The sequence below is a fragment of the Trichomonas vaginalis genome, chromosome V (assembly GCF_026262505.1).
Source record: "Trichomonas vaginalis G3 chromosome V, whole genome shotgun sequence".
In the NCBI taxonomy this organism is placed as follows: domain Eukaryota; phylum Parabasalia; order Trichomonadida; family Trichomonadidae; genus Trichomonas; species Trichomonas vaginalis.
The window spans coordinates 17,672,259-17,698,242 of record NC_067207.1 but is presented as its reverse complement, the minus strand read 5'-3'; the positions used below and the strand labels follow the sequence as shown (position 1 = coordinate 17,698,242).

The 25,984-nt window shown below is 29.6% G+C and overlaps 8 protein-coding genes and 1 non-coding gene across 9 annotated transcripts, besides 2 other annotated features; 6 read left to right on the top strand and 3 right to left on the bottom strand.

Annotated features, from left to right (window-relative positions):
- Window positions 1–328: 328 nt before the first annotated feature.
- On the top strand, window positions 329–1,036 carry TVAGG3_0355650 (arfaptin homology (AH) domain/bar domain domain-containing protein; the record flags this gene model as incomplete). Its single annotated transcript, XM_001311053.1, has 1 exon — window positions 329–1,036. One exon carries the CDS (start codon window positions 329–331, stop codon window positions 1,034–1,036), a length of 708 nt encoding a protein of 235 aa, XP_001311054.1.
- TVAGG3_0355640 (spectrin binding) lies at window positions 767–2,445 on the bottom strand (the record flags this gene model as incomplete). Its single annotated transcript, XM_001311052.2, has 1 exon — window positions 1,424–2,407. One exon carries the CDS (start codon window positions 2,405–2,407, stop codon window positions 1,424–1,426), a length of 984 nt encoding a protein of 327 aa, XP_001311053.1.
- Window positions 2,446–4,918: 2,473 nt separating this feature from the next.
- Window positions 4,919–4,966: a mobile genetic element.
- A 2,473-nt stretch (window positions 4,967–7,439) lies between these two features.
- TVAGG3_0355620 lies at window positions 7,440–7,513 on the top strand. The gene has a single exon. It is a non-coding gene; the product is annotated as a tRNA-Ile (tRNA).
- Window positions 7,514–7,797: 284 nt separating this feature from the next.
- Window positions 7,798–9,503, bottom strand: TVAGG3_0355610 (vesicle docking involved in exocytosis; the record flags this gene model as incomplete). The annotated part of the gene is made up of 1 exon (XM_001311051.1): window positions 7,839–9,503. One exon carries the CDS (start codon window positions 9,501–9,503, stop codon window positions 7,839–7,841), a length of 1,665 nt encoding a protein of 554 aa, XP_001311052.1.
- A 1,008-nt stretch (window positions 9,504–10,511) lies between these two features.
- Window positions 10,512–15,242, top strand: TVAGG3_0355600 (guanylate cyclase protein; the record flags this gene model as incomplete). Its single annotated transcript, XM_001311050.1, has 1 exon — window positions 10,512–15,242. One exon carries the CDS (start codon window positions 10,512–10,514, stop codon window positions 15,240–15,242), a length of 4,731 nt encoding a protein of 1,576 aa, XP_001311051.1.
- A 440-nt stretch (window positions 15,243–15,682) lies between these two features.
- Window positions 15,683–25,984: part of a mobile genetic element that runs on past the window's edge.
- Window positions 17,110–20,370, top strand: TVAGG3_0355580 (DNA/RNA polymerases family; the record flags this gene model as incomplete). Its single annotated transcript, XM_051231276.1, has 1 exon — window positions 17,110–20,370. One exon carries the CDS (start codon window positions 17,110–17,112, stop codon window positions 20,368–20,370), a length of 3,261 nt encoding a protein of 1,086 aa, XP_051101006.1.
- On the top strand, window positions 21,036–21,998 carry TVAGG3_0355570 (integrase core domain containing protein family; the record flags this gene model as incomplete). The annotated part of the gene is made up of 1 exon (XM_051231275.1): window positions 21,036–21,998. The coding sequence occupies one exon, from the start codon at window positions 21,036–21,038 to the stop codon at window positions 21,996–21,998; it is 963 nt and encodes a 320-aa protein (XP_051101005.1).
- On the top strand, window positions 22,019–22,291 carry TVAGG3_0355560 (uncharacterized protein; the record flags this gene model as incomplete). Its single annotated transcript, XM_051231274.1, has 1 exon — window positions 22,019–22,291. One exon carries the CDS (start codon window positions 22,019–22,021, stop codon window positions 22,289–22,291), a length of 273 nt encoding a protein of 90 aa, XP_051101004.1.
- TVAGG3_0355550 (uncharacterized protein) lies at window positions 23,236–25,548 on the bottom strand (the record flags this gene model as incomplete). Its single annotated transcript, XM_051231273.1, has 1 exon — window positions 23,236–25,548. One exon carries the CDS (start codon window positions 25,546–25,548, stop codon window positions 23,236–23,238), a length of 2,313 nt encoding a protein of 770 aa, XP_051101003.1.

Sequence of the window (25,984 nt, the reverse complement as noted above, 5' to 3'; positions counted from 1 at the left end):
GTGTAGAAAACCAGACTTTTAAAGGAAGAAATTCTGTCATTTTAAGCGAAGTCACTTCATAACTTATATTTGGTTTTGTTTGTCGGTTGAATTTTTGAATCAAAATTTGAATTTCCAATTTCCAGATTTAATATTCAGTCATATAACTTGAGTAATGATGTAGATTAATGGTATTAGGTTTCAATATCTCCACTTACTGTTTTTGGTGAACTTTTCTCTCAAACCTTTGTGACAAAAATCGATTTGTCGAAATTATATCATTCACATGCAACACAATAATTTTACCAATTTATAAATTACCGATACTAAAAGTGACTATTTTATTTGGATGCAAAGTTTTTGGTCAAAGACAAAGGAAACACTTACAATTGGCGTTGGCACAGTTGCCGATATGACTGGTGCTAAAAAGCTTCCAGCTGATACTGATTATACTGAAAGATACATCACTTTAACGAAAATTGAAGAACATTTGAAATCATTAATGAAATCGCTTGAAAGCTTTGCAACATCTCTTGAAAACTTTGGAGATGTTCAAGCCGAAATATCAAATCAATATGTAAAAACATTTGAAAATGACAAAGGCGAATTTCACGATTATTCTCTTCAACTTGACAATGCTGCCAAATCCTGCAAGGATACAATCCATAGCTCTAAAAAATTATTCCTTGCAACAGCTGTTTCTCCTTTGGAAGACGCTTTGAAAGAAATCGACAGACTCAAGCATGAATCAGATCAAAGAAAGGAAGCATTGATTCTTCTCAACTCTCAAGAACAGAAGTATAACAAGTCTGTTGGAAAAGGAAAAGTCGGACAAGATGATGAATCAAAACTTCTTCAAAGACGTGCTGAATATCATAAGCATCATCATGAATTCATTACTGGTGTTGATGCTCTTGACAAGAAGAAGGATGAAATCTTTGGAAAGGCTTTGAGTGAATACAAGAAGCAATTGAACTTAGTTGTTTCACAAATGCAAAAGAGCTTTGTCCAAGAACTCAAGGATGTTCCAAATTTCCCAGCAGTTGACAGCAAATAATTTTTTATTTTATTACTTTTATGTAATTATTGTTCTTGACTCAGAAATACATGTTTAAATAAATATTAAAAACTTACCCAATACAATTTTTAGTTAAAACAACAACTTAAGATTATAAATTTAATACTTTTCAAAAAACTTAATAATGTATATCATCCCGTTGCTCTGTTCAATATAGAGAAGATAATATTCGTTATATCAGAATTGAAATGAAGTTTTTTTAATACAATCTCATATTATTTAATAAACGATTAGCCAAAGGAGCCAAAAACATTAATTGTTGGTCAGCAGATATTCAATGAATATATACTTTTTACTAATATCAATAGAAATAAATAATAATAAACAAAATAACAACTGAAATACATAAACTTGTGGAACAAACAGTTATTCAGTGAATGAAGAAAGGAGTTGGATTATTTTCTGACTCTTAGCGTAACCCAAAGGAACAAATCCAAGTGTATAACCTCTCTTTCTCACATCTGCGCCATGTTCTAGAAGCAATTCAGCATTGTCATATCTATCGTAGTAAACAGCAAGATGTAAAGGAGAATCTTTTCCATAAGGTTCTACATTGGCGCCAGCATCGATCAATAGAGCAAGAGTTGATAAGTTAGTACCCATTGCAGCAAAATGCATTGCTGTCCATCCTTTTTTGTTCCTTTTTTCAAGATCTATTGGAAAATCTAATAAATATAAAAGAAAATCGTTCTTTGCATACTTAGCCGCAATATGTAAGAGTGTGTTGCCAAATTGATCTGTTTTGTTGATATTATTTGAATTCTTTTCAATATATTTTTTGAAATCTTCCAAATTTCCAGATTCGATCATTTCAAACGGATTTGGCTCATGAGAACCCCTTTCTGATGAATCATTTGAAGCGTTCTTGCTTGCTTCTGAGTCGATTGATTTAAATCTATCTTCGAAATTCTTTGTTGATAGGGATTTACTGCGTTGTTTAAACTTGGAAGGTGATGTTTTGGCTTCAGTTAGATCATCTTTTGAAGTAGATTTAATCGGTTTTGGTGAACTTGATAAAGAGTTATTAACGTCTGATGTAGATTTGAATTTTGATAGTTTCTGAGATGGTTTTGAGTCCGAAGATTCGTTTGTTGGGAGAAAATCTAGAATTTGAAGTCCATCACTGCCGTAAGCTCTTGAAACACCAGAAACAATTAGTGATAATGATTTAACATCTAAATTATCGCATTTTGAAGCAATAGAAAACAGTAAATTTAATGGAAGAGTATAAAAAACGGGTTCTTTACAGTACTCGCCTATGTTAAGTGCAATTGATGCTTCTAATCTAGATGTGTCTTTTCCTTGTTCGCATATTTTTAATAATCTACGAATCACGGTCGAATGAGACATCTTCAAAAAAATAATTAAACGTGCACCTTAAAGCGAACTGCGGAACGTATTTATCTATAAATGATAAATATGTATTTCTCTGTAAAAAACGTTTTCAACAACTTTTGAAATGTGACATAACAAATTTTCAAAATTTTCATTCAATTAGTAGCTCATTGAATTCAGTCATTTGTTAGGTTACTCCCAAGTAATAAAAATAACAACCGTGTAACAAAATAAGGTTAATAATTTCGAGTTTTTATGCAATGATTTTCAAAGTTATCATGTCGCACACTTGGGAATTCAACATTTATAATGCAAAACCTTTACAAGATGCATGAATCTATTTGATTTGGCTTATGGCTTAGTGTTTAAACCAGAATTATTATATCCTGTTGTTAAACCATAAAATTGTATTACTTTAATCTAGAATCCAAATCAAAACTATTTAATATTTGAGATCTTCCTTTATTCAAGAGGTAGGGCAACGATAGAAAATTTTTGGAAAAAAAGTTCGGAGATCTTAAACGTATCATATTCCCTGCATGGTTTGGTATCTTCCGCCATGCGTTGTGCCAAACATATTGACACTTTCCAATAATTAATTTATGGTATGAGTCACAGAGTTAGATTATAAAAAGAAAGTAAATAATTGCAATTAGAAATCATATATGTCGGAAATCAAATGTTGATGAGCAGAAACCTTTTACTCATCATAAAAGAGATAAATCACTAAAGATTTGTATACATTAAAATTTGATATTTGGTGCTCGAAAACTGTCTGATGGGACTCCTCCAAAATGAACCAATCTATCGCTGAGGACCAAATTAGATGATGTGGATGGTGTATTCTCTAATTCTAACTTAGGAAGAATGGGAACAAAACGAATGACGACAACAACATGTCAAACATAGATTAAATATCTATGAATCAATAAAGTATACGTGCATTGAAGGTGATAACGATCACTTGAGGCTTATAACTCTTTGACTAAATTATGCAATAATTAAATATAATCATTTTTATATTTTTATACTGATAGTAATTAATATACTATCCTGCTTAATAAATGGTATGATCAAATTTGTTTGAAAATTTAATTATGTATATGAAACTATGTCTTCTATATAAAAATCAAAATTTTCGGACGAACCTAGATTGAACCTTTATGAAAATCTATCATTTTTGTTAATTGAGTTAATATGAATCTTTTACATATGTATATATAGCATTGATAGCTTATATAATCATGGTTTATTCCATATTAACATATTTTTTCAGTTAAATTTGTTAATAATATCATGTAACAAATTAATTCAAGATTAGAATGTCTACAAAATGCTAACAAATAAGAACAAAATACGATTTCTCGACTTAAATTTTAATATGGAGTAGTTTTTCGTTTAAATCTAATTAAAAATGAATAAAAACTTATCTTGTACTATTTTCATTCAAAGATTTTAATAATGTAAATCATGCATTTTCATAATTCAGTACAGTTCTTTTTAGAATTAAAGTTGATGAGGATGATATTTGTGATTTAAAATAATTTGTTAATGTTCACCTTTTATTCATCACCTTGTGGTATGCCCTAAAGCAATAGCATTATCAATTCTGCTGAATTGATCAACTCAAAATTCCAAAAAAAATTCAAAATTTCAAAAATGAAATTAAACAATTTGAATTTTCACATGAAAAAATCAATTTCGAAAAAAATTTGGAAAATCAAAGTATTTGATAATTAGTCAAATAATCAATTTACATCGTTTTTACTCATAAAAAACAACTAATTTTTGATTTTGATATCATATTTGATAAATACTCATTCCAGAGTTGACGTAATGTATTAATTATTGTTAGAGATATTGCTTTCGCAGCAAAATTCTTATTTCATGAAAGAAAAAAAAAATGATTTTATTCCAACAAAAACAAGTAAACAGATGAATGGAAACGTACTATATTTTCATAAATGTAGTAATCAGCGTGTCAGCTTTTGTTTATCATGTTCGAGTCAAAATGTATTAACTTGTAATAAGAAATATTCGAAGATTATATGAAGTATTGAGCATTCTTTGTAGAAATATTTGTAATTCATTACTAACATATATAATAAAGTTGTTTTTTTTTCCTTATTGCAATAATTTTGTCTGATTTTAATAACTTTTCATGTATACGAGTTGTGTGAATATGCATCATAATATGCGTAAATATACTTATTTGCGACGAATAATGTGGTTGCATAATGGAGGTGCTAAATTTTGATTTTTAATATGGGGCTTTGGTATGTATAATCATGTTCTTATCTCAACGTAGGAGTATTGGTGCAATATGATTAAAATTTACGAGGTTGATCTTAAATTGAATAATTCTGGAGTATAAATCACAATGCAGCTAATTCTATGTTAAAGATAGATACAGATTGTAGTAATCAATTAGGGAGTACAAATTCATTCTTTCATTTCTGTCGTATTGAGCAGAAAGGAAGAGATCATAACCCTAGGAAAAAAAGCCCAAATTTGTCACTTTTCATAGTACGTTAAACTCAATTCGCTCGGCGAATGCCGAGCACACGTACTCATCATTCAACATAATATTCTCATTCTTTGGTTATTATAGTGCCAGACAACACAAGATTTCAAAGAATTACTTGAGTTTTCAATTAATCTTAATCCGATTTTAGATTTATCGAGAACTCCATCATCACAATCACATACTTCAGTGCGGTAACTACAATTATCCATATACAGAAGGAAGTTCTTTTCGAACAACTCATTTGGAGTCTGTTTTGGAAAGAACTTCTTTCTGTCCGACTTAATTTCATAGTTCCTGATCAACCAAAAGACAGAAACCACACACTATCTACTTAGGAAAGGAGTTCTTTCTAAATCTTCCTTAAATTGAGATTTTACGAGAGATAACCCTTCTATTGCACTTAAAAATGAACATTTTGATATCTTTAGTATCACACATGGTCATATATAGTATTTCATCTACATGAATACATTCATCTTTCGAAGTCTCTCATTAAATGGGAGGCTTCGAAAGATGAATCGTTTTATTCATACAACTTTAAATCTCGAACACATTTAGAGAGTGAGTATATCATTTTATTCTTGTTTTGAGTTTATTCTGATTCAAAATTGCAGTGAAAACAGAAGTTCACACATCATATCTGAATGTGAGCTCATCTATACTTATACGATCTCAATACCTCCACTCTAAGCATAAGAGGTGAAGTTATATAAAAATTATCAGATGCGTTGAAGTCTCAAAAGTATTGCCTGAATGCTTGTTTCATATTTGTCCAAGTAGTTTCAATGAATAAATGTATTGTTTTTTATAATTTCGATTTATTTTTAGAAAATATTCAATATAAACCTTTATTGTGTTATTTACATCTCATAAATTCTCTGTCTAAATCATATAAAAGCGCGTTTTACCCCTATGAATCAAGAAATTCATTCAATATTCATGGTATATTTATTAAATTTATACGATTTACTAATAATCAATATTATATCCTCATAAATAGCAATATATTTTGGTAATCTATGATAATCATATACAATATTTGAAATCAAATTTTCATTAGTTTAGGTTCCTTGTTAATAGTAAACCATTATATTTATTACTAATAATAAAATCTATGTGTCGTATTGAAATTCAATAAAATTACTTATTCGGTCCAAAAAAACAAATTAGATAAAATTTTTCTTTTTTTATGTAATTTTTGTTTTTCATTTTTCTCAAGATCCTAAGTTATGTTCTAACTTTTGACATCATATACTATCATGCTAGGCTATATATTATAGCATATCCAAAAGGCAAGGAAATCTATCAGAGAAGCCTTTTTGACCTATCGTTGCCCTACCTCTTTTATTCATGATTAATTTTATGAAATAACTCTTTATTTTCCAATCAACAGCAAATATAACGTGCCTCTGTTTTTCCAAAATTTTCCTGATTTTAATTTTTCAAAGAAAAATTTGTCATTTTGTATTCGGTAAATATTTTTTTGAATTTTTTTTGGAATTGAAAAATCATAATAGAACGAAAGCAATGTGATCATCACTATCGATTTGATGTTTACCCATTGAATGAACATCAAAAAATATATAAATATGCGTTTTTATTGGGATTTTGTTTCAATTTCGATGGAAAAATTGATTTCAAAGAATTTATCACTAACATTGTGATTGAATCAGTAATACACTTGCTATTTTATAAGCTTGCAGATTATATACACATTTTTCATTATCTTCTACTCCTATTGCTGCCCATATCTATTTAAACATTAGATTATTGTAGGAATGAAACATGTTTCTCAGGTTCCTTCTAACATCTGCATGATACTCATAAATAAAGCTTATTCAGAGAAATTTTGAATATGAGATGCAGTAATGATAGTTTCAAAAGTTGTCCTTGCCACTATCATTTCTAATAGAGCTATTTATGGCTGATACAAAAAAATAGACGTACAATTTATATCGAAATATTGACATTATAAACATTTTTGCGTGCAAATACGATAAATGATTAGATTTACAAATATAATTATAAAATCTACGTTCAAACAGTATGGATATATCGGAAAATTACATCGTTAATTTGAGACACATTGAAAAAATTGTGAGAGAGATTTTAAAAGATTGTCGAATCATTTCAGAGTCAAATACCATATTTACAACAACATATGAGATACAATGATAATGTTAACGACTAAATGGACCATTCCTAATATACATTAATAGAAAAGGAGATGAATAAAAATAATTGACAATTAAATATTGCGGAAAGTATTAACAAACTAGCTACAAACATGACACATTTATATAGAAATTTGAAAACGATAGTTCTGAAAGACAAATGGAGAGGATTATTAACAGGTTGCAAAAAATTGTTTGAAATGGATATGTTTTGTATGATAAAATCGTTAAAGAATCAATAAAAATGTACAAATTGTTATTTCATTAGATATTTGGAAAAATCATTAAATAGAGAGAAGTATACCCAATTTTATCATCAGGTCAAATCAAGCATTTCTAACGTGAGGTTCCCGTGGTGCAGCCGGTTAGCACTTTTGTCTTATAAGCAGACGGTCGCGGGTTCGAGCCCCGCCGGGAACACTTTTTTAATATATTTTTTTGTTTTACAAAATTTTAAATCTGATCCTACTCATTTTTTGGATCTTCGAATCAATTTATTGAGTTACATCAACATGTGAGAAACATCTATTTATTTGTGGGGTAATTTCACTTAAGAAAGACTTCATTTTATGGATAAATCAAAATATGAAATATAATTATTATGGAACTCATAAGCATAATGTAAACCATTATCTACCAAAGTTGAATAAAATTAAATGGAAAATATTAACAGTGAGCTTGTTTGTTATAATAAAAATATCTCTAAATTTTTAACGTTTTTCAAACAAATAAATAAAAATAATACCTACTGCTTCAAGAATGGGCATAATTCTTCAATCAATTCATTGCCACCGATTGAATCTGTACTTCCGATTATAAATTGAACCTTTCCGTCGAATTTTGCAACTTCCATCTCCTTGAGGAAGGACACTTCTGTCTGTGTGACTCCTCCAACAAAGAAAACAAGGATTCTTCTGTGTTCAGTTTCATCAATTTCGACATTTTCACCAGAAATATTCATTTTTGCGCCGGTAACTGTATTAGGGAATAAATACTGAACATCACTAATGGTGTTTGTAGCGATTTTCTCGCAAATTCCAGTAGATATCGGAGTAAATCCGAAAGTTGCAATGGAAAGATCAGTTTGCGGCTCTTCGCAGAACAAATTTAGCTTATTTACAATCGAATCGAAGTCCCAGCCGAAGTTTTCAGAAGAAATTAATTTCAATATATCCAAATTCATCAGTCCTTCTAAGGCTTTGCTGCCAAATTCGGCCAGCACTTCATTCTGTATTGACGGATATATCTTTGTAAGTCCTCTCTTGTAGCAAAACAACGAATCAATTATTAAAATTCTCAAAGCTGCCTTCCAATCACCATAAATCGAGACAAGACGTTCAGCAAACAATTCTGCATTAACGGAGTGTTCGAACATATGATAGAAACAGTTGCAACTCTTCAAAAATATGTTATGATCAATTTCAACAAGTAAACGATTGAAAATATCGTTATTTCTTGTAAATATCTCTTTCTTACTATTGAATTCCTTGGCCTCGTCACCTCCAATTCGTGCTTGGTTCTTAAGACTTGAGATATATTGTAATCCTGAGTTTAAGTCTTTATGTCTGTATTCTTTGTAGATTATATCTTTATCATTCATAGCAATAGTGATGTTCGATTCATTGGATTTGGTCATCAGACCGTATTTCATGCCAAAATAATCATAATATAGTTGTTCTATGGGTTGTGCTAAAGATAGAGGTGTAATTAAATCGGCAGTACGATCAAATATAAGCAATGAATGTATATCTGGTGAATCTGTCTTCTTTGTCTCAGTTTGGTCCAACATTCCTTCCATTAAACGTTGAACTCGTTCAGCAGTTTCTCCAACCGTTATAACATGTGGTATTCGACCGTAGACATATTGAATTTTTGCTAAAGCACGTGAAGAGTTGTAGAGATCTGTTGTTTCATGGAAAAGGAAGAGTTTCTTGAAAGCATTGTTGCATGGCATGAGGAAGAAATCATTTTCTACTGGAATAAAATCGGCAGGGAACTCGCCAACATAGACTTGTGCCGATTGAAATTTGGATGGTTCGGAAACTATCTGTAATTTGTATTTTTCAAGCACAATTTTAGCGGTCTCAGTAAATTTTGGAATGATTAGAAGTGCTTTTCTTAGTTTAGGAACATTCTGGAACTTAGTACAGATTAATTCCATATTTTCTGGATCAGAATTTGTAATTGCGATAACAGTATATGCATTTTCTGTATTAAAGATTGTAGAAAGTGGCTTGAACATGATTCCTTTAACGGATGTGAACAATTGTGTAATATAATATTGAATTTTTGGTGGAGATGTAATAACAATATCTGTACTTGATGAAGCATTCAATTTATCTCTAAAAGCTTTAAAGACTTCAATGGATGCCTCTCTAAATGAATCAAGATCAATGAAACTCGTCGACATCGCAAAAAAGTGACAAAATTATATGATTTATTTATATTTACATTCATTTTTATGAGGATTCTTATTAACTATTATCATAGAACTAAAATATAATAAAAGAATTCGGAATTTCAATATTTTCAAGATTCGATCACTTTGAAACTCGGTCATATTGAACATTTCAGCATTGAATACACTACTACATACCTAACTAAATATGAAATCCAAAGTTCATTGCAATAACTGTCAGGCCATTCATGAAATTTGAAATTTGCTGCCTGTGAAAAGATATAAATCGAAATTAAATGTATTTTACAATTAATACAAACATATGTATTATATTTTGTTATAATAAATTCCTATTGTTACAGGCAAGTGCAAAATCATTTCGCAAAAATTTGAATGAAACCGTTATTTAATATTATTTTACAGGTGAATAAAAATATTTGTAGAAATGATACATTAGTTAAATGCAATAAAATATTTCAAATTTTTCAAGTTTTGATAGTATTATCAAATTGAATTTGCAACGATATATATTTTATTTCATTATTCTGTTGCTATATATTGCATAATATATGCTATTTGCATTACAGGTTTTATAAGACAATTTGATAGCACAGACCGCTAATATAATGATCTAAAATCGAAAGGAAAAGATGTATTATTATTTTATTTCCATGCCAAAAATAGATTTGATAAAATAAACAAAATAACGTTGTCGATTCAAATTTCGCATTCAAATTTCTGTAAATAAAATAATTTTTCGAGACACTGCTAAATCTTAACTCGAATTACAATTGCTGATGAATCTTTTCAGATACATTTTTATCACAAAAGAAATTTGAATGATGATATTTTAACCAAAATTGCAAGACTTTTTCTTCGGTTTCATTCAAATACAACTTGATAAAATCGTCATCGTATACATAGTGGCATAATTTGGCCTCTGATTTCTATTTCTATCTGCTCAAGTTAACGAATTTTTTGAATAGTTTTTTCGAACTAATATTTTTAATAGTATTCAAAATGAATCCTAGCGAATCTTCTGTATCCAAATCTACTTCATCAGTAAGCTCAATTGGAGTCAATAAGGATTCAGTCATACAGGGTAAGTATTCATTATCTGATCAGATTTTCCCTGTTTACGACCAAATGATGCAAAAAGCAATTCTTCCTAAATGGTTTTTAGCTTTTGTTGCTTTCTACATCATGCTACAAATACTAATAATTGCTTTTTGGGTTTATACAGAACCATTTTTAAGAATTAATTCAAAATATTCGAAATTTTTCGAAATATTTTTAAAAGTATTTATTTATGGAGATGCAATCCATTACACAGAGGTCAAAGGTCTGAATATGTACAGGACACTCATAGTATCACTTTTCGCATTCTTTTGGGTATTTTTTGTAATTTATTATCACAAATTAAAATATTCGATTCCCGTTCCACTTCTTTATATTACATCACTGATTGTTGATATATTGGTACCAGTATTTATCACACCTTCCGCTTATGTTGCATGTCATGGAATTGTAAACTTAAAATATGCTCATAACTCAACAATTATAGGTGAAATCATCATTGGGTTTATTTCTTATGGCATTACACTTATGAATTTCTCGATAACTACAACATTGAAAGCAAGATCCGTTGCTTTGACAAATCTAACATTTCCACTTTTTGACAGTTCTTCTATCGTTGTTTGGACGATAAGTACAACATTATGCTGCATTTTATCAGCCATATTAACATACTTTGAAAACTGGACGCAGATCATTGTTATCGTTATTCATGCAATAATTAGTTGTTATCTTTGTTATAGACTATTGTTCATACCATTTTATGATTTATATAGAAATGCATCAGTTTTAGCATTTGCAATCACATCAATCGTTCTTGATATCTATTCAATACTTATGCAACTCATCAAATCAATTCCTTATGAATACATTCCCTTCATTCTAATTGGATCCTTGATAATCAGTTTTATTTTTGCTTCAATATTTTATAAAAGGAAAGTAAAACAAATCAAAGAAGATTTGACTTTCAGAACTGACAATCCAAAAGCACCTGAATACTTAGCATCATTAAATATTGATTCAACACAATTACGAGCAATGGAATATATTGTTGTCGGCTTGACACAAATATGCGACTACTTTGTTGATGGATCTTTGACAGATTACATTATAAAAGTTGACGAATTTGAAGGAATATTGGCAATTTTATTACAAGTTGTTACATTTTTCCCATGCGAATCTAGAAAGATGGATGTTTTATACAAGAAACTTATTATGAAGAGAAAGCTTTCATTTGCAGACAGATTCTTATTATACCAAGTTTACAGGATTAAAACAAGAAGATTAGTAACTGATACAAAATCAACACTTGAAACATACACAAAGCTCAAAGCAAGAAATGATGAATGTAAACAAAGTATTAGATCATTTTGGGATTTTCCTAGTTGTAAAATCAATTACTTGTCATCATTAAGTATCACTGTTAATGACATTAATTCATTGTTCATTAATACAATCCAAGAAAATCCAAATAATGTCAGAATTGCTACAGAATATTCTGACTTTTTGATTGAATGCATGACAAATTTTGATGAAGCAATTAGACAGAAAGTCAAAGTTGAAAGGATTCTCAATGGCACAAATTTCAATGTTGATATAAGTTTCCGATCCTTGGTTAACAAATTCCCAAGATATCTGAAAGACAAAATCTTGGACACAAAAGGAAGATTGATAATGAGATTGAAAGAGAGGAATTCTGATCCATTAAATGATAATTCAAGCAATCAAAGCAAATCAGGTTCAAGCTCAAAAGAAACAAACACATCAACATTAACAGTTGATCTTGAAACGCAAGAAGTTGTCAGCAAAAGAGTTTTAAGAGATTCAAAAGTCAGATTGGCATTTCATCAGAGTATTCATACTTTACATCCTCATCACATGAAAAATTTAACAATCTTGGCAAACTCAATATTAGTGGTTTGCTTTTCAATCTTTATTGCTTATTATGCATATCAGAAGGATAAATTAAAATGGAGAAGAGATGCTTTTGTTGAATTCAGATACATGTCACTTGCTTTAGATAAAACTTATTATGCTTCATTCGTTTTAACTTTGGAATGGGCGAGAATGCATGACAGATATGACAACTCAACTGAAATCATGGGCAACATATCAATTGATTTTGAAGACAATCCTATTGCTAAAAATAAATGGGAGCCAGCTTATGAAACAATTTACCAAACAGTTGATCAAGCGAAAGATTTCTTGGAAACATTATATCAATCAATGGCAGATTCGGCAAGAACGGAAGATATTTATGAAATTATTCCTTTATTGCTGAAGCCTAGATCAAAGATTTATGCTTGCACTAATTATGAAATTTCTCATGATATGCCGGGTAATTTAAAGGACCAATTTGTTATCATTCATTTCTTCCAAGATAATTTTGCCGGAGATTTTCATGTAATGGATAAAGATATTCCAAACATTTATCAAAATGACTTTTATTGCCAGTTATTTGCCAATTCGTATATTCTATCTAAAAATGCTGAAGAATCAATAGAAAACATTTTAGACTATAGTGTCGAAAAATCTCAAAAATTGATTGATGATGTTTGGTTATGGACTGGAATCGGAGGAGGAATAGTATTATTTGTTACTTTTATTCCAATGATAATTATTATAATAAACTATTATAAAATTGTTAATGGCCTATTAAAAGTACTACTAGAACTCCCCAACAGTGCAAAAGAAGATGCCAAAAAGAGATTGAATATCGAAAACACAGACGAAATAGTAGAAACTTCAAACAAAACAAAGAAATCCAAATTGCTTGAAATCTCAATTTTCATTTATTTTGCAAGTGCAGCATTGATTACAGTATTATACTGTTTATCTGGTTTATATACATACTATTTTAATGATTTGATGGCAAACTTGTTGGATTGGTATTATATTTCTTGTGTAAGAAATGTTGCTTCTTCAGAATTAAGAAATAATATCTTACATATCATTTTGCTCAATGATTCACTACCAAATAAAATCATTCCACTGGAAGATATTTATCAAGCGGCATTAGATGAAATAGATCTACTCAAAAGATATAATCAATATCTTATTGAAGGAGGGAATAATTTTGAAAGATTTATTGGATTTGATGCCGAATCTGATAGTTATCAATTCATGGAAGTATGCGAACTTGGGCGAGATCCAAAATCAATGCATGATATGTATGCATGTAGTTCAATTGATAAACAAATAGCTTTTCTTACAACCAATGTTAGAGATATAATGAAAAATCCAGATAAATTATCTGGTGCAATTAATGATGAAGTAACTCAAAATGTAATGCACTTAATTAACAATCATTTCTATCCATTAACAGTTTTGGCCGCAACAAGAGTGAAGAGTTTATTACAAGACAATTTCGATGCAGGAATGAAGAAATTAACAATTTATTTAGTAATTGAATTGTTAATATCATTATTTTTATTCATTTTACCTTTGTTTATTAGAGCTGTAATCTGGGAAAACTATAAGATGTTACTTATGCTTTTAAAGCATTTGCCACCTCAAGTAATAATAGATACTCCAGAAATACTTGATTTCTTCAGAGAAAAATCAAAGCATCATCATACAGAAGCAATGACTATATCTAAATCCGTTGTTTATAATACTTCCGAATGCATTGCAATTACTAATCAGAATGCAATCATTGAGATTGTTAATCAATCATTAACAGCAAATATCAATATAACACCAGATCAAATACTAGGACAAAGCATTACAAATATCATTTCATTGAGTGAACATGATAGAATTGGAAATCAAATCCAACTAATGACAACAGGTCAAGGTTCAAGCGTTTGGCAAGATCATACAAAGCTCGTTAAAGATGATGGCTCCGAAGTTCCTTTTGGAATCACAATCATTGGAATGAAAGAAAACGAAGGCTCAGCTGATATTACATCTCTTGTTTTCATTTTAGAAAATGAAGAAGAAAAAATCAAACAAAAGAAGTTGGCTGAAGAATCAAAGGCAAAATCAGAGAAGCTGTTATATCAAATACTTCCAAAAGATATCGTTGTCAGACTTAATAGAGGAGAAACAGATATTTCTTTCACAATTCCTAGCGCAACAATATTCTTTATTGATATTGTTAAATTCTCATCATATGCAGAACTATTGACGCCATCTGAGATCATGGCAAATCTCAGTTTAGTTTTCGCAACATTTGATGGAATAGTTTCTGAATTCCAATCAATAACGAAAATCAAACTCATTGGAGATGTTTACATGGCTGCAGCTGGATTATTCCAAGATCCAAAGGAAGAGTCTAAGCAGCATGCAGAAGATGCTGTGAGATGTTGTTTGAAATGCGCAAAATCAATGGAAGAAATCAACATGAAACTAAATGCTTCATTAGAAGTTAGAATTGGCTGCAATAGTGGTGGCCCACTAATTGGAGGTGTCTTAGGAACTGATAAACCAACATTTGATATTATTGGTGATACGATCAATGTTGCTGCAAGATTACAATCAACAGATATACCAGGTAATGTTCAGATTTCGGCATCAACAAAAGAAATGATTGAACACTTAGATTTTGTGATTGAAGAAAGAGGATTAATTTACCTGAAAGGAAAGGGAAAACAAATGACATATTTTGTTTCTTTTAAGAATAATGATGGGAATAAGTCCAGTTTCGATTCATCATTTACTTTGAAATTAAATTGAAATTAATTTTTGTTATTTTTGACTAAACTCTTATTATAGGGTGTCCAAAGGTGCGTTTAGCACAGCGCTCTATATGAGACTATTAAAGGAGATATATGCTGATTATAAATATATAATAAAAAATATGAATATATGTATATGATGAGAGTAGTAGGATAGGATGGGTTTTGTGACTTTTCTTGTAAACGTAAGAATTCATACAATATCGAACGATTTTGTATCATTTTTTTTAACATATGAAGTAAAAAATGTAAGACATTTACACTCAGCCCATACATAATGTAATAAACACATTAAAAAAATTAACATTAATTTTAAAATAATTTATTTTTTATCTTTTATAAAAGAAGCTATATATAGATGATGTCAGATATTCCACGATTAATTAAACATTGTTTAAATCATGAATGGAATCAATGAAGTCATAATCAAAGACCTCATAAACGAGAAAAAGAAATTAGAAACTAATGATTATTTTTAAAATAATTTATTTTTCCATCTTTTATTTTGTATGAAATGAGCGTCAAAACTAACAACGTTAAAAAATTAGGATTCACAAACGAGGAAATAAAGGATATATTAGAGGAGGCGGGTTATGAAGTTGATAGATATTATTTAAGAAATTGTCAAAAATTCGCGGAGTTTTTAAATGAGTTTGATTATGATGGAAAAATGAATAAAGATGATGTTATAAATTTCTTATATCCCACATCTAAAGAAAAAAAAACCTAAAGAACCTGATGTTTTCCCCGAATATTATGAAGAACGAATTAAAGATGATGAATATGATGAAATTGAAATTGAAAGACTGGAAAAAATAAGAGATGAAATAGATGAAAAAATTAAGGAATTAAGAGAAGTTGAAAAATATAATGAAAATGAAGTAGAGGGTTTAATGAATATCCCAGCTTCAGAATCAGAAGTTCAGAAATCTCATGAAGAAAGATATAAAAATTATGTCTCAGAATCAACACAAAATTTATTAGATGGTGAAATAGATGAAACACTTTCAGAAGAAGGTACTAAATTTATTCGTAAACATAAGTTACAATTTATTGATAATGAAGAATACCCCTGTATCTTACTTTCACCACCTTTAGATTCCGAAAAATTCAAAAAAGCTCTTAAAAACGTGACATATGCAACTAATACGATTAAGAAAGAAGATCATGATATTTACACAAATTATTATTTAAATAAATGCACAGGTGTTGATAAAGTTTTTGATTTATTAGATAAAATATCAAAAGAAACCATTGGAACCTATAAAATTTTGTGTGATTGTGGTTTCATTATTGAAGATACCAATAATGTTTCATATGAAAGAACAGCACCGAAGGAAGACGAAGTGGAAAGGTCTATACCATTCGTTATTAAGAACATAAAAGATATGAAAACTTATAAGCATTATATTTATTCATTTATTTCAGAAAAAATGGAAGCAACCCATAAAACATCTTCTCATCATTTTATAGCTATTCATACATTCCTTTTCAAAGTTGTGAAATTAAATAAGACAGGAATTAGATTTAATGTATCAGGGTACACATTCTTGAGTAAATTAAAATGTATTCGTCACGTCGCGGATGATAAAAATTTATGTATTCTTAATTCATTTTATGGGCTTTAAAAAATAAAGTTTATTTTTATTTATTTTTTAATTTTTTTTATTCTTACATAAATGAACAAAAACGGAACAGCTAAAATGAATGATAATCAAATTAGAGCAGAAGGTAGAAGGTTATTTAAACGCTTCTATAACATTCCTGATGGTGTTAATCCTAAAACTCGTAGAAGCTATTTAAATGAAGCAATAGATGCATATGACGGGTTTGACATTTCATCAGAAAGTGAGAGATTAGCGAGAATGTTAAATGTTAATATTGATTTCTATTATTGTGATCCTCAACCAGAAGACGTGGACATAAATAAGGTAGACTTTCCATTAGTGGAATCAATAATGATAGATCCAGAATTTGAAACAGTAAATATTTTATTAACACAGAGTCCATGTGGAAAACTTCACGCTGACAGAATAACAGACGTTGAAGCACTCACTGGTTATAAAGTTTGTCCATTTTGTAAAGAAGAAGTTTATTCTATCCGTAATGATCCGAGAAGGAAAAACCAAAGAAGATTTTTAAAGCATTGTGAGAAATGTAAAGAAAATAATGGAAGATTAATTCAAGACGTTCAGTTGCAAAAGACACAGCAACCATATGCACCACATATTACGAAACAGAAGATATATCAGTGGTTATTAGCTCATAATTTGCAGGAATATTATCAACCGACAAGATATTATATTACTTTTGACTTTGAAACATTAGAGACTAAAGAAGAATTACAACTTTCTGAGTGTGCAACTTTGAATGCTTACTTAAAACCATTCATGGTATCATCAACGGTTAAATTAAATGATAAAACATATACGAAGAATTTTTGCTTAACTTCGAGTGATTCTTTTATTTCTGATTGGATTGAGTTTTTATTTTCAACCTGTTCATTAGTTGCCAAATCAAATATTGAACAATATGAAGAATTAATGAAGTCCCATACATTAAATGAAAAACAGAAGGAAGCATTTAAAGAACTTCTAGATGAGGAATTCAATAAAGTGAATATCATAGGTTTTAATTCGGGAAAGTTTGATTTAAATTTGATTCTTCATGATTTAAACACTGCAAAATGGAAAATAAAATCAATGCTGGGTTCATCTTCACAATTTAAGCAAATCATTGTAAAGAAAACAAACGTTCCATATGAATTGAGATTTATTGACATCAGAAATTATATAGCGGGTGGGACATTAGATCAATTCACTCAAGATTTCGGAAACAATAAATCACGTGTTAAATCCTTTTTCCCTTATCAATTCATCACGTGGGAAAATTACGAAGAAGAATTATATAAAGAGGAACCATTCACTCAAGATTCATTTTATTCAGCATTAACTCAAGAAACTATATCAGATAGTGATTATCAAATATATCTCAATGATGCTAAAAATTTTAAGAATAGATTAGAATATTTTATTCATTATTGCAATAAAGATGTTGAAATTATGATTGACCCAATCGATAAAATTATTGAAGAAACATTTGTTTATAAAATTGATATGCTTCATAATCTTTCTTTATCATCGAATGCTTCAATGATTCGTTACGCTTTAGCATATAAAGACTTTAATCCTAATGAAAAATATCCTGAGGAAGAGATAGAATCAAGATTTGAATTAACGAAAAAGTATTGGAAATATAAAATTGAATCATATAAGAAACAAGATGAAAAAGCAGAAAGGGATACTAAAAATAATGTTTCAATGGATGATTTTCAATACTATCACGATTTAATCCTTTCATCTAAATGCAAAATGTGTGGTAAAGCGTTTACATATGCAAATAAACCAACATTGGATAGAATCGATAATGAAAAACCACATACTAAAGAAAATTGTCAGTTAATGTGTTGTTATTGCAATGTCGTGAAATCAAATAAAGATGAAGATGTTCAACGTTTAAGAATCAATTTAAGAAATTATGCATTAAAAAATAATTTACCAATGACTTTAGATTCAGTTGAAGCTTATCACATTCTCCGTAATGGAATTACTGGTGGTCTATCAAATGTTCAACATCGTGTTAATCTTAAAGGAATCACACACATTAATAAACTTTCATATAATCCAGAAACTAAAACTGTATCAAATGAGGACACCACCAACATTATGACTCATTTCGTTGGTGTTGATTTTAATTCATTATATCCTTCATCATTTTCATCTAATCCTCATGATTTCATTCAATATACTGACCATAAAATGTATATGCCGGGAAGATTGAATGGTGTTATCATTTGTGATACAGCAACAAAGAAAGCAAAAGCACTGGGAATAATTAAGAAGAAAAATACTTTATTCGTGGCTGAAGTAAAGGGTCACATTGATGAAAAATACATTAATGATTACATAAACTTTTTACCGATAATAAGAAACTTAGATATTATCACAGATGAAAAAACAATTGGCAGTTTTATGTATAATTACATGAAATCAAACAATCTACCGGTTGACCAGAAACAGAGGAAATTAACTCAGTTAGCATCAACACACAACCAATATCAACCATTTTCATCTTATTATCTTTGGTATCTAATCGACAGATTTCATTTTATCATCGATGATATTCAATCAATTTTAACATTTACTAAAAACACTTGCTTTAATGAATTTGCGAACGAATTTATGAACGAAAGACAAAAGGCTAAATTAGAAGGAAATAAAGGAAAAAGTTTATTTTGCAAGATTTCGCTTAATGGATCATATGATTACGATGCAATGAATACACAAAATTACGCAAAGACTAAAATAATGAATGCACAGAAGGCACGCGTTGCATGTATGTCAAATAAGTTTAAAAACATAAGAGAAATAGGTGAAGATACGTATCAAATGATGCTCAAAGATAGATTTTATAGATGTGAAACATGTTTACAAGAGGCATTCTTTACTTTAGATAATGCTAAATACTGGTATTTGGTTTTCATTTATGATTTTATGTATAAATGCATGAATGTTAATCGTTTTCATTTCATTGAAGGTGATACTGATTCATCTTATTGGGCAATCGCTGGCGATCCAAATCTTCCTAACACTCAAGCATTTCAAGCAATTGTAACCGATAAACAATTTTATGATAAAAACATTTTCAAATTCGCACCATTTGATTTCTTCTGTTTTGATGAGAAATTTAAACCTAAATTAAAGAATAAAGCTGAAGAAAAAGCACATGAGAAGAAGTTATTGGGTTTAGCAATTGAGAAACAAGGTGATAACATGGTTGCTTTATGCCCTAAGTGTTATACATCATTCAACGGTTCAATTGATGGAAGTGATTTTAAAAAGATTGCACAAAAAATGAAAGGTGTTAGTTTACGACAAAATAAACAATTAACACCTAAAAATTATTTGGATATAATAAATGATAAAGTGATATTTGATGGTCAGAATATTAATTTACAACTTCAAAACGGGTCAATGACTCGCTTAACAATCGGTAAGACTGCATTAACAGGAGCACACACTAAGGCTGTATGTTGTGAAAATGGATGTTGTATGCCATTTATTTAATACAATTTAAAATTTTATTTTTAATAAAATGCCACAGAAGAGACAAAAGGAACCGTTAATAATGGTTTTGATACTATGATTCAAAGAGGTGGGCACCCTTAAACATTTATTTTATTTTTATATAAATGGATAATGTAGATTTAAAAATTTTAATTGATGATTTAGTATTTAATCAAAATTTTCTTGATTATTACGATTTAAAAGCATATCTCCAAAAACATGATCCATATATAACGGGTGATGATATGGATTATTATTATCCGTATTATAAAAATGAAATTTTGAAATATCATGATAGAATAATTTCTAAAATTAAAGACAAAATTAAAAATAATGAATATACAAAGGGAAAAACTAAATCACAACTTAAACAATTGAAAGATTTCAAAAATAAAGTATTAACAGAAGAAGATATTGATGAATTATATAATTTATATAATCCTGAGCCGCAAAAACAAAAGGTGCAAAACGCCCAGGTCCTTCAAACCATAAATGATGCACAAGCTTTAATTTATGATTCATTAGTTAAACCATATTCAGTCCGACTTTTAAATGAAGATCAACTTTTGGAATTCATCCTTCAACATAAACTCGAAGCGGGAAAGTATATCAAACCTTTATATACAGTATATTTAAAACAAATGAATAGAATACATCCAGAATTAATGAAAGGAGGAATGAAATCCAAAACTTCATCATCCAAAATCAAAGCAGATAAAATTAAACCTCCAACGACAGTACCTCTTCCTCCTTCAGTTAATCCTTCATCATTCACTTTATTATATCCATTTCAAACATTAAAGAAGCAAAAAGATTTTAAAAAGGATTTCAAGATATTAAATAAACCAATTGACCCGAAAATTCAACCGTTAAAGGAAAAATTTGGTCGCCCTTCATTTGCACCATATCCATATTCATACGAAATCGATCATCTGGAATATTCAAAAGGAAACGTTACTTATTTATTTGCCATTAACATTAACACTAGATATTTATATTGCATTTCAGTGAAAGGGAAAACAGCACAGGAAACAAGAAGAGCTATACAATACTTACTAGATCATGAAAGAGTAGATAATATAAGGGGTGATGGTGATAAAGGATTTCAGGCAGCTATGGCTCATTATTTCCCACAAATTCATTTTTACTTTTCATCCTCTCCATATACGTTTCATAATAAAATAGTTGATGCGGTAATGAGAACTCTTAGAGATGCGTTAGGGGTTAACGGTCAGATATACTGGGATGGAAATCATGACTCCATCATACAGCAGTTAGTATATTATTACAATAATACATGGCATAGAACTATAAACATGAAACCAATGGAAATGAAAAATGATATTTCAAAAGAATGGGAATATATTAGAAAGCAAATGGAAAGGTTAAATGATGTTAAACGTGAACAAATTAATTCGGGGCTCATGAATTTTAAACAAGGGGATAAAATTTTGATTCATCTCGATTATGGAAAAACTGATAAATCAATGACAAAAAGAAGACGAAGATTTGACACAATAGCTGAATTTGTTAGATATATTAACGGTAATGCATTAGTTGAAGTTGACAATAAATTAATAGAAATTCCGATTTATTTTATTACTCCATTATATTTAAATAATATTTAATTTTTTTTATTTCGTAAGAAATGAGTGACAACGAAGCATCCAAGAGTCCAGACGATGAATATAAAAAGAAACTAAACAGAATTAAATCAAAAATATGCTATTACAAAAAGAAGCCGCAATGCGGTGGGGCTGAAAACGATCAAGAGAGGAAAGAAATAATAGAAAAATTAAAAACTTACCGTTCAATCCTTAAACTGAGTGAAGCAAAAATAAAAGAATTTAATAGAATAAATAAATTGATTGGAAGAGATGAATTTAATAAAGATGAATTTTTAAACTCAATCCAAATTTAATTTTTATTCCTCTTCCGTCAATGGTTTCCCAAACCCTTCTGGGTTCTTCTTTCCATCATTACTGCATAACCACATCTTCTCGGTTTTCGTGGTTTGTTGTTTTTAATTAGTTTTTGCATCATTTTTATCATTTCCTCCCTTGTTATGATTCGTGGTAAATTTTGAGCTTGTGGGGTATCCATTTATATAAAAATAAAATTTTGTTATCAGTTATGTTATCGTTAATGGTTTCGGGTTATTCAATAATTAATTATTTTTGAAGAACTGAAGGTGTCACTACGTCACCATGTGTCACTCGGTTAATTAACTTCTCTGAAAAAATGAGACAACATGACATTTTGACAACACGGGGGGATTAATGAGGAAGGCACTTATGAAGCATTTTTGAATAACTGAAGGTGTCACTACGTCACCATGTGTCACTCGGTTAATTAACTTCTCTGAAAAAATGAGACAACATGACATTTTGACAACACGGGGGGATTAATGAGGAAGGCACTTATGAAGCATTTTTGAATAACTGAAGGTGTCACTACGTCAAAATGTGTCACTCGTAATGTTATCGTTAATGGTTTCGGGTTATTCAATAATTAATTATTTTTGAAGAACTGAAGGTGTCACTACGTCACCATGTGTCACTCGGTTAATTAACTTCTCTGAAAAAATGAGACAACATGACATTTTGACAACACGGGGGGATTAATGAGGAAGGCACTTATGAAGCATTTTTGAATAACTGAAGGTGTCACTACGTCAAAATGTGTCACTCGTAATGTTATCGTTAATGGTTTCGGGTTATTCAATAATTAATTATTTTTGAAGAACTGAAGGTGTCACTACGTCACCATGTGTCACTCGGTTAATTAACTTCTCTGAAAAAATGAGACAACATGACATTTTGACAACAACATAGGAGGAAGGCAAAAATAAATTCCAATCATACTTTATAAAGCTTCATTTACAGGTATTTCATCATCAGTAAATGAATCCTCATCATCGTTTGGTTCAACCTGTTTATATAATCCTTTCATTTCTTCTTTCAAAACATAACACCATGTTTGTTTACCATCTATTCTTCTCTGTTTCTTATCACATTTATCTTTAATGCTCATTTGAAAGTTTTTGTCTTTCATGTCTGATGGTTTGCAGAATAGAGCATTTTTACACGTCATACCTGCACACAATTCATCATAATGTGTATTTATCCATACATCTAAAGGATTTGTTGATAATTCTATTAAATCTTGTTTGGCTTCAGTCATCGGTATGATTCGTACATTAAATGATGAAAGGTCATATTGCATAAAATACGTCAGTAAATTATCATAAAATTCCTTTGTGCATGAATCCATTAAATTCTTGAAGTAATCAAATTGACCCTTAAATTTACCATTAACCCTTAAAACTACGTATCTTCTGTCTCCAACTTCAATTTTGACAGGGTAAACGTTATTAGTTACGAAAATGAAGTTTGCAACGTTCTGTGCAGTTCTTCTGGGTTGATTCTTTTCATTAATTCTAATCTCATTATCCGTAATAATTGATTTCAAAGCGTTGAAGTTTGCGAGTCTGTCTTCACCAACATTCTTGAGTTCATTAAGTACAAGAAACATTTTATTCTCAACTACTGAATTGAAATTACCCGTTAGCTCACCTATTTCAGTAATGTTTTTACATGAATAACCAGCGAGAAGTTCAGAAATAATGTCTGTAAATCTGTTTTTACCTGTTCCCTGAAGTCCTTTCAAAATAATTGCTGTTTCATTCTTGATTCCAGGATGTTGAATCATTGATGCAATCCAGCCGAGAAGGTATTTATACACTTCATCGTTATTATCACATATGGCTTCTTTAATGAAATTCATAAACATCTCAATTTTTGAGTAATCTGTTTTTTCGAGAATGTTGTATTTATAACCCTGAAACGTTGAGAAAACATCGGGGGAATCAGATTTAAAGCAAACACCCTTAACGGTTAATGAAGACAATTGATTTAGTAGTACATCCCATGCTGTTATTGTTTTACCTTCTTCTTTAAATAATTTAATCATTTTAAGTGACTCTTTCATGTTTGATTCAAGAACGAATGATATTTGATTCATTTTGTCGTGTATGTTGTAATCTTTCTGAATGAAATATTTATTTTCACAATCTACAAAACGGATTACACGTGATAAATCCTCAATTACTTCAGAACTGTTTTTATACTGATGATTTTCAGCCTTGCGTCTAATATCTGTTATCAAAAACGAGTCATCAAGTTTTATATCAAATGTTATTTTTGGCTTACGTAATAAAGGTAAAACGTATTCATCATAATATTCCTTTTGATATAGTTTTAGAATCTTCACCAAAACAAATGGAGAAGTCATTAAATGTGCATATCTACCACGTGCTTTTTCAAAATTACTTTTTGCATTTTCTGTTAAACTGCAGAAGTTATAAACGTTATCGTATGCTTCATTAATTAAATGATTAGGTAACGAATTAATTGCTTGAAACAGTGTGAATAATGTAACTTCTTTTTCTAAATTCATGTTTCCACCGTCATTATGTACTTCAAAATCACAGATGCCATCAACTATGCTTTGAGCTAGTTTATCGTCAATGTTTACATCTTTGTTTTCATTCATTATACTCTTTATTTCTTCGTTCTTTTGTTCAACTCTTACCTTAATATTCAAATCATTTAATATATCATTCACTGTTCTGGTTAATGTTGAATCGTAACTTCCACGAATGAATGAGTATGTATTGATTGGTTCTGTTGCATTCTTGCGAACTCTTGAATCAGCCATAACTACTAATGAACGCTTTGAATCATCAATAGAAGTCATTATATCAATATCATAATCATTGCAGGAATAACATTTAATCATTCTGTTCGAAACTGCATAGAAGAAATTAGTGTTGCAATAAATGTGAAGACCTCCTGAAGCGGTTTTAACGATAACATCTTTATCCGAAAGTTTTGATAAAATGTCTTTTCTAACCGTTTCTTTAAGTTCATCATTGTATGATTTATTGATATCGACATCTATAATCGTTAAATTTGATATTTTATTTACTAATAAAGCCATACCAGTTTTCCTTCCTCTTCCTCCATCATGTTTGAGGTAGTTGTGTAAATCAATCATGTTTTCACCAATTCTTTCGTTGAGGGTTTTAGTTTCTGCTATAACTAATTCCTCAACTAATGAATCAATAACTTTTTCATCAGAAACAATATAGTTGCTGTTGTTGTTTGTTGCTGTCATTTATATAGGAATAAAAAAATAAAAATAATTTTAAAACTAACTTTATTTTTGGACTGCATCATATTTCCAGTGATGTTGTCAAAATGTCATGTTGTCTCATTTTTTCAGAGAAGTTAATTAACCGAGTGACACATGGTGACGTAGTGACACCTTCAGTTCTTCAAAAATAATTAATTATTGAATAACCCGAAACCATTAACGAAACCATTAACGTAAACATATATTTCCAGTGATGTTGTCAAAATGTCATGTTGTCTCATTTTTTCAGAGAAGTTAATTAACCGAGTGACACATGGTGACGTAGTGACACCTTCAGTTCTTCAAAAATAATTAATTATTGAATAACCCGAAACCATTAACGAAACCATTAACGTAAACATATATTTCCAGTGATGTTGTCAAAATGTCATGTTGTCTCATTTTTTCAGAGAAGTTA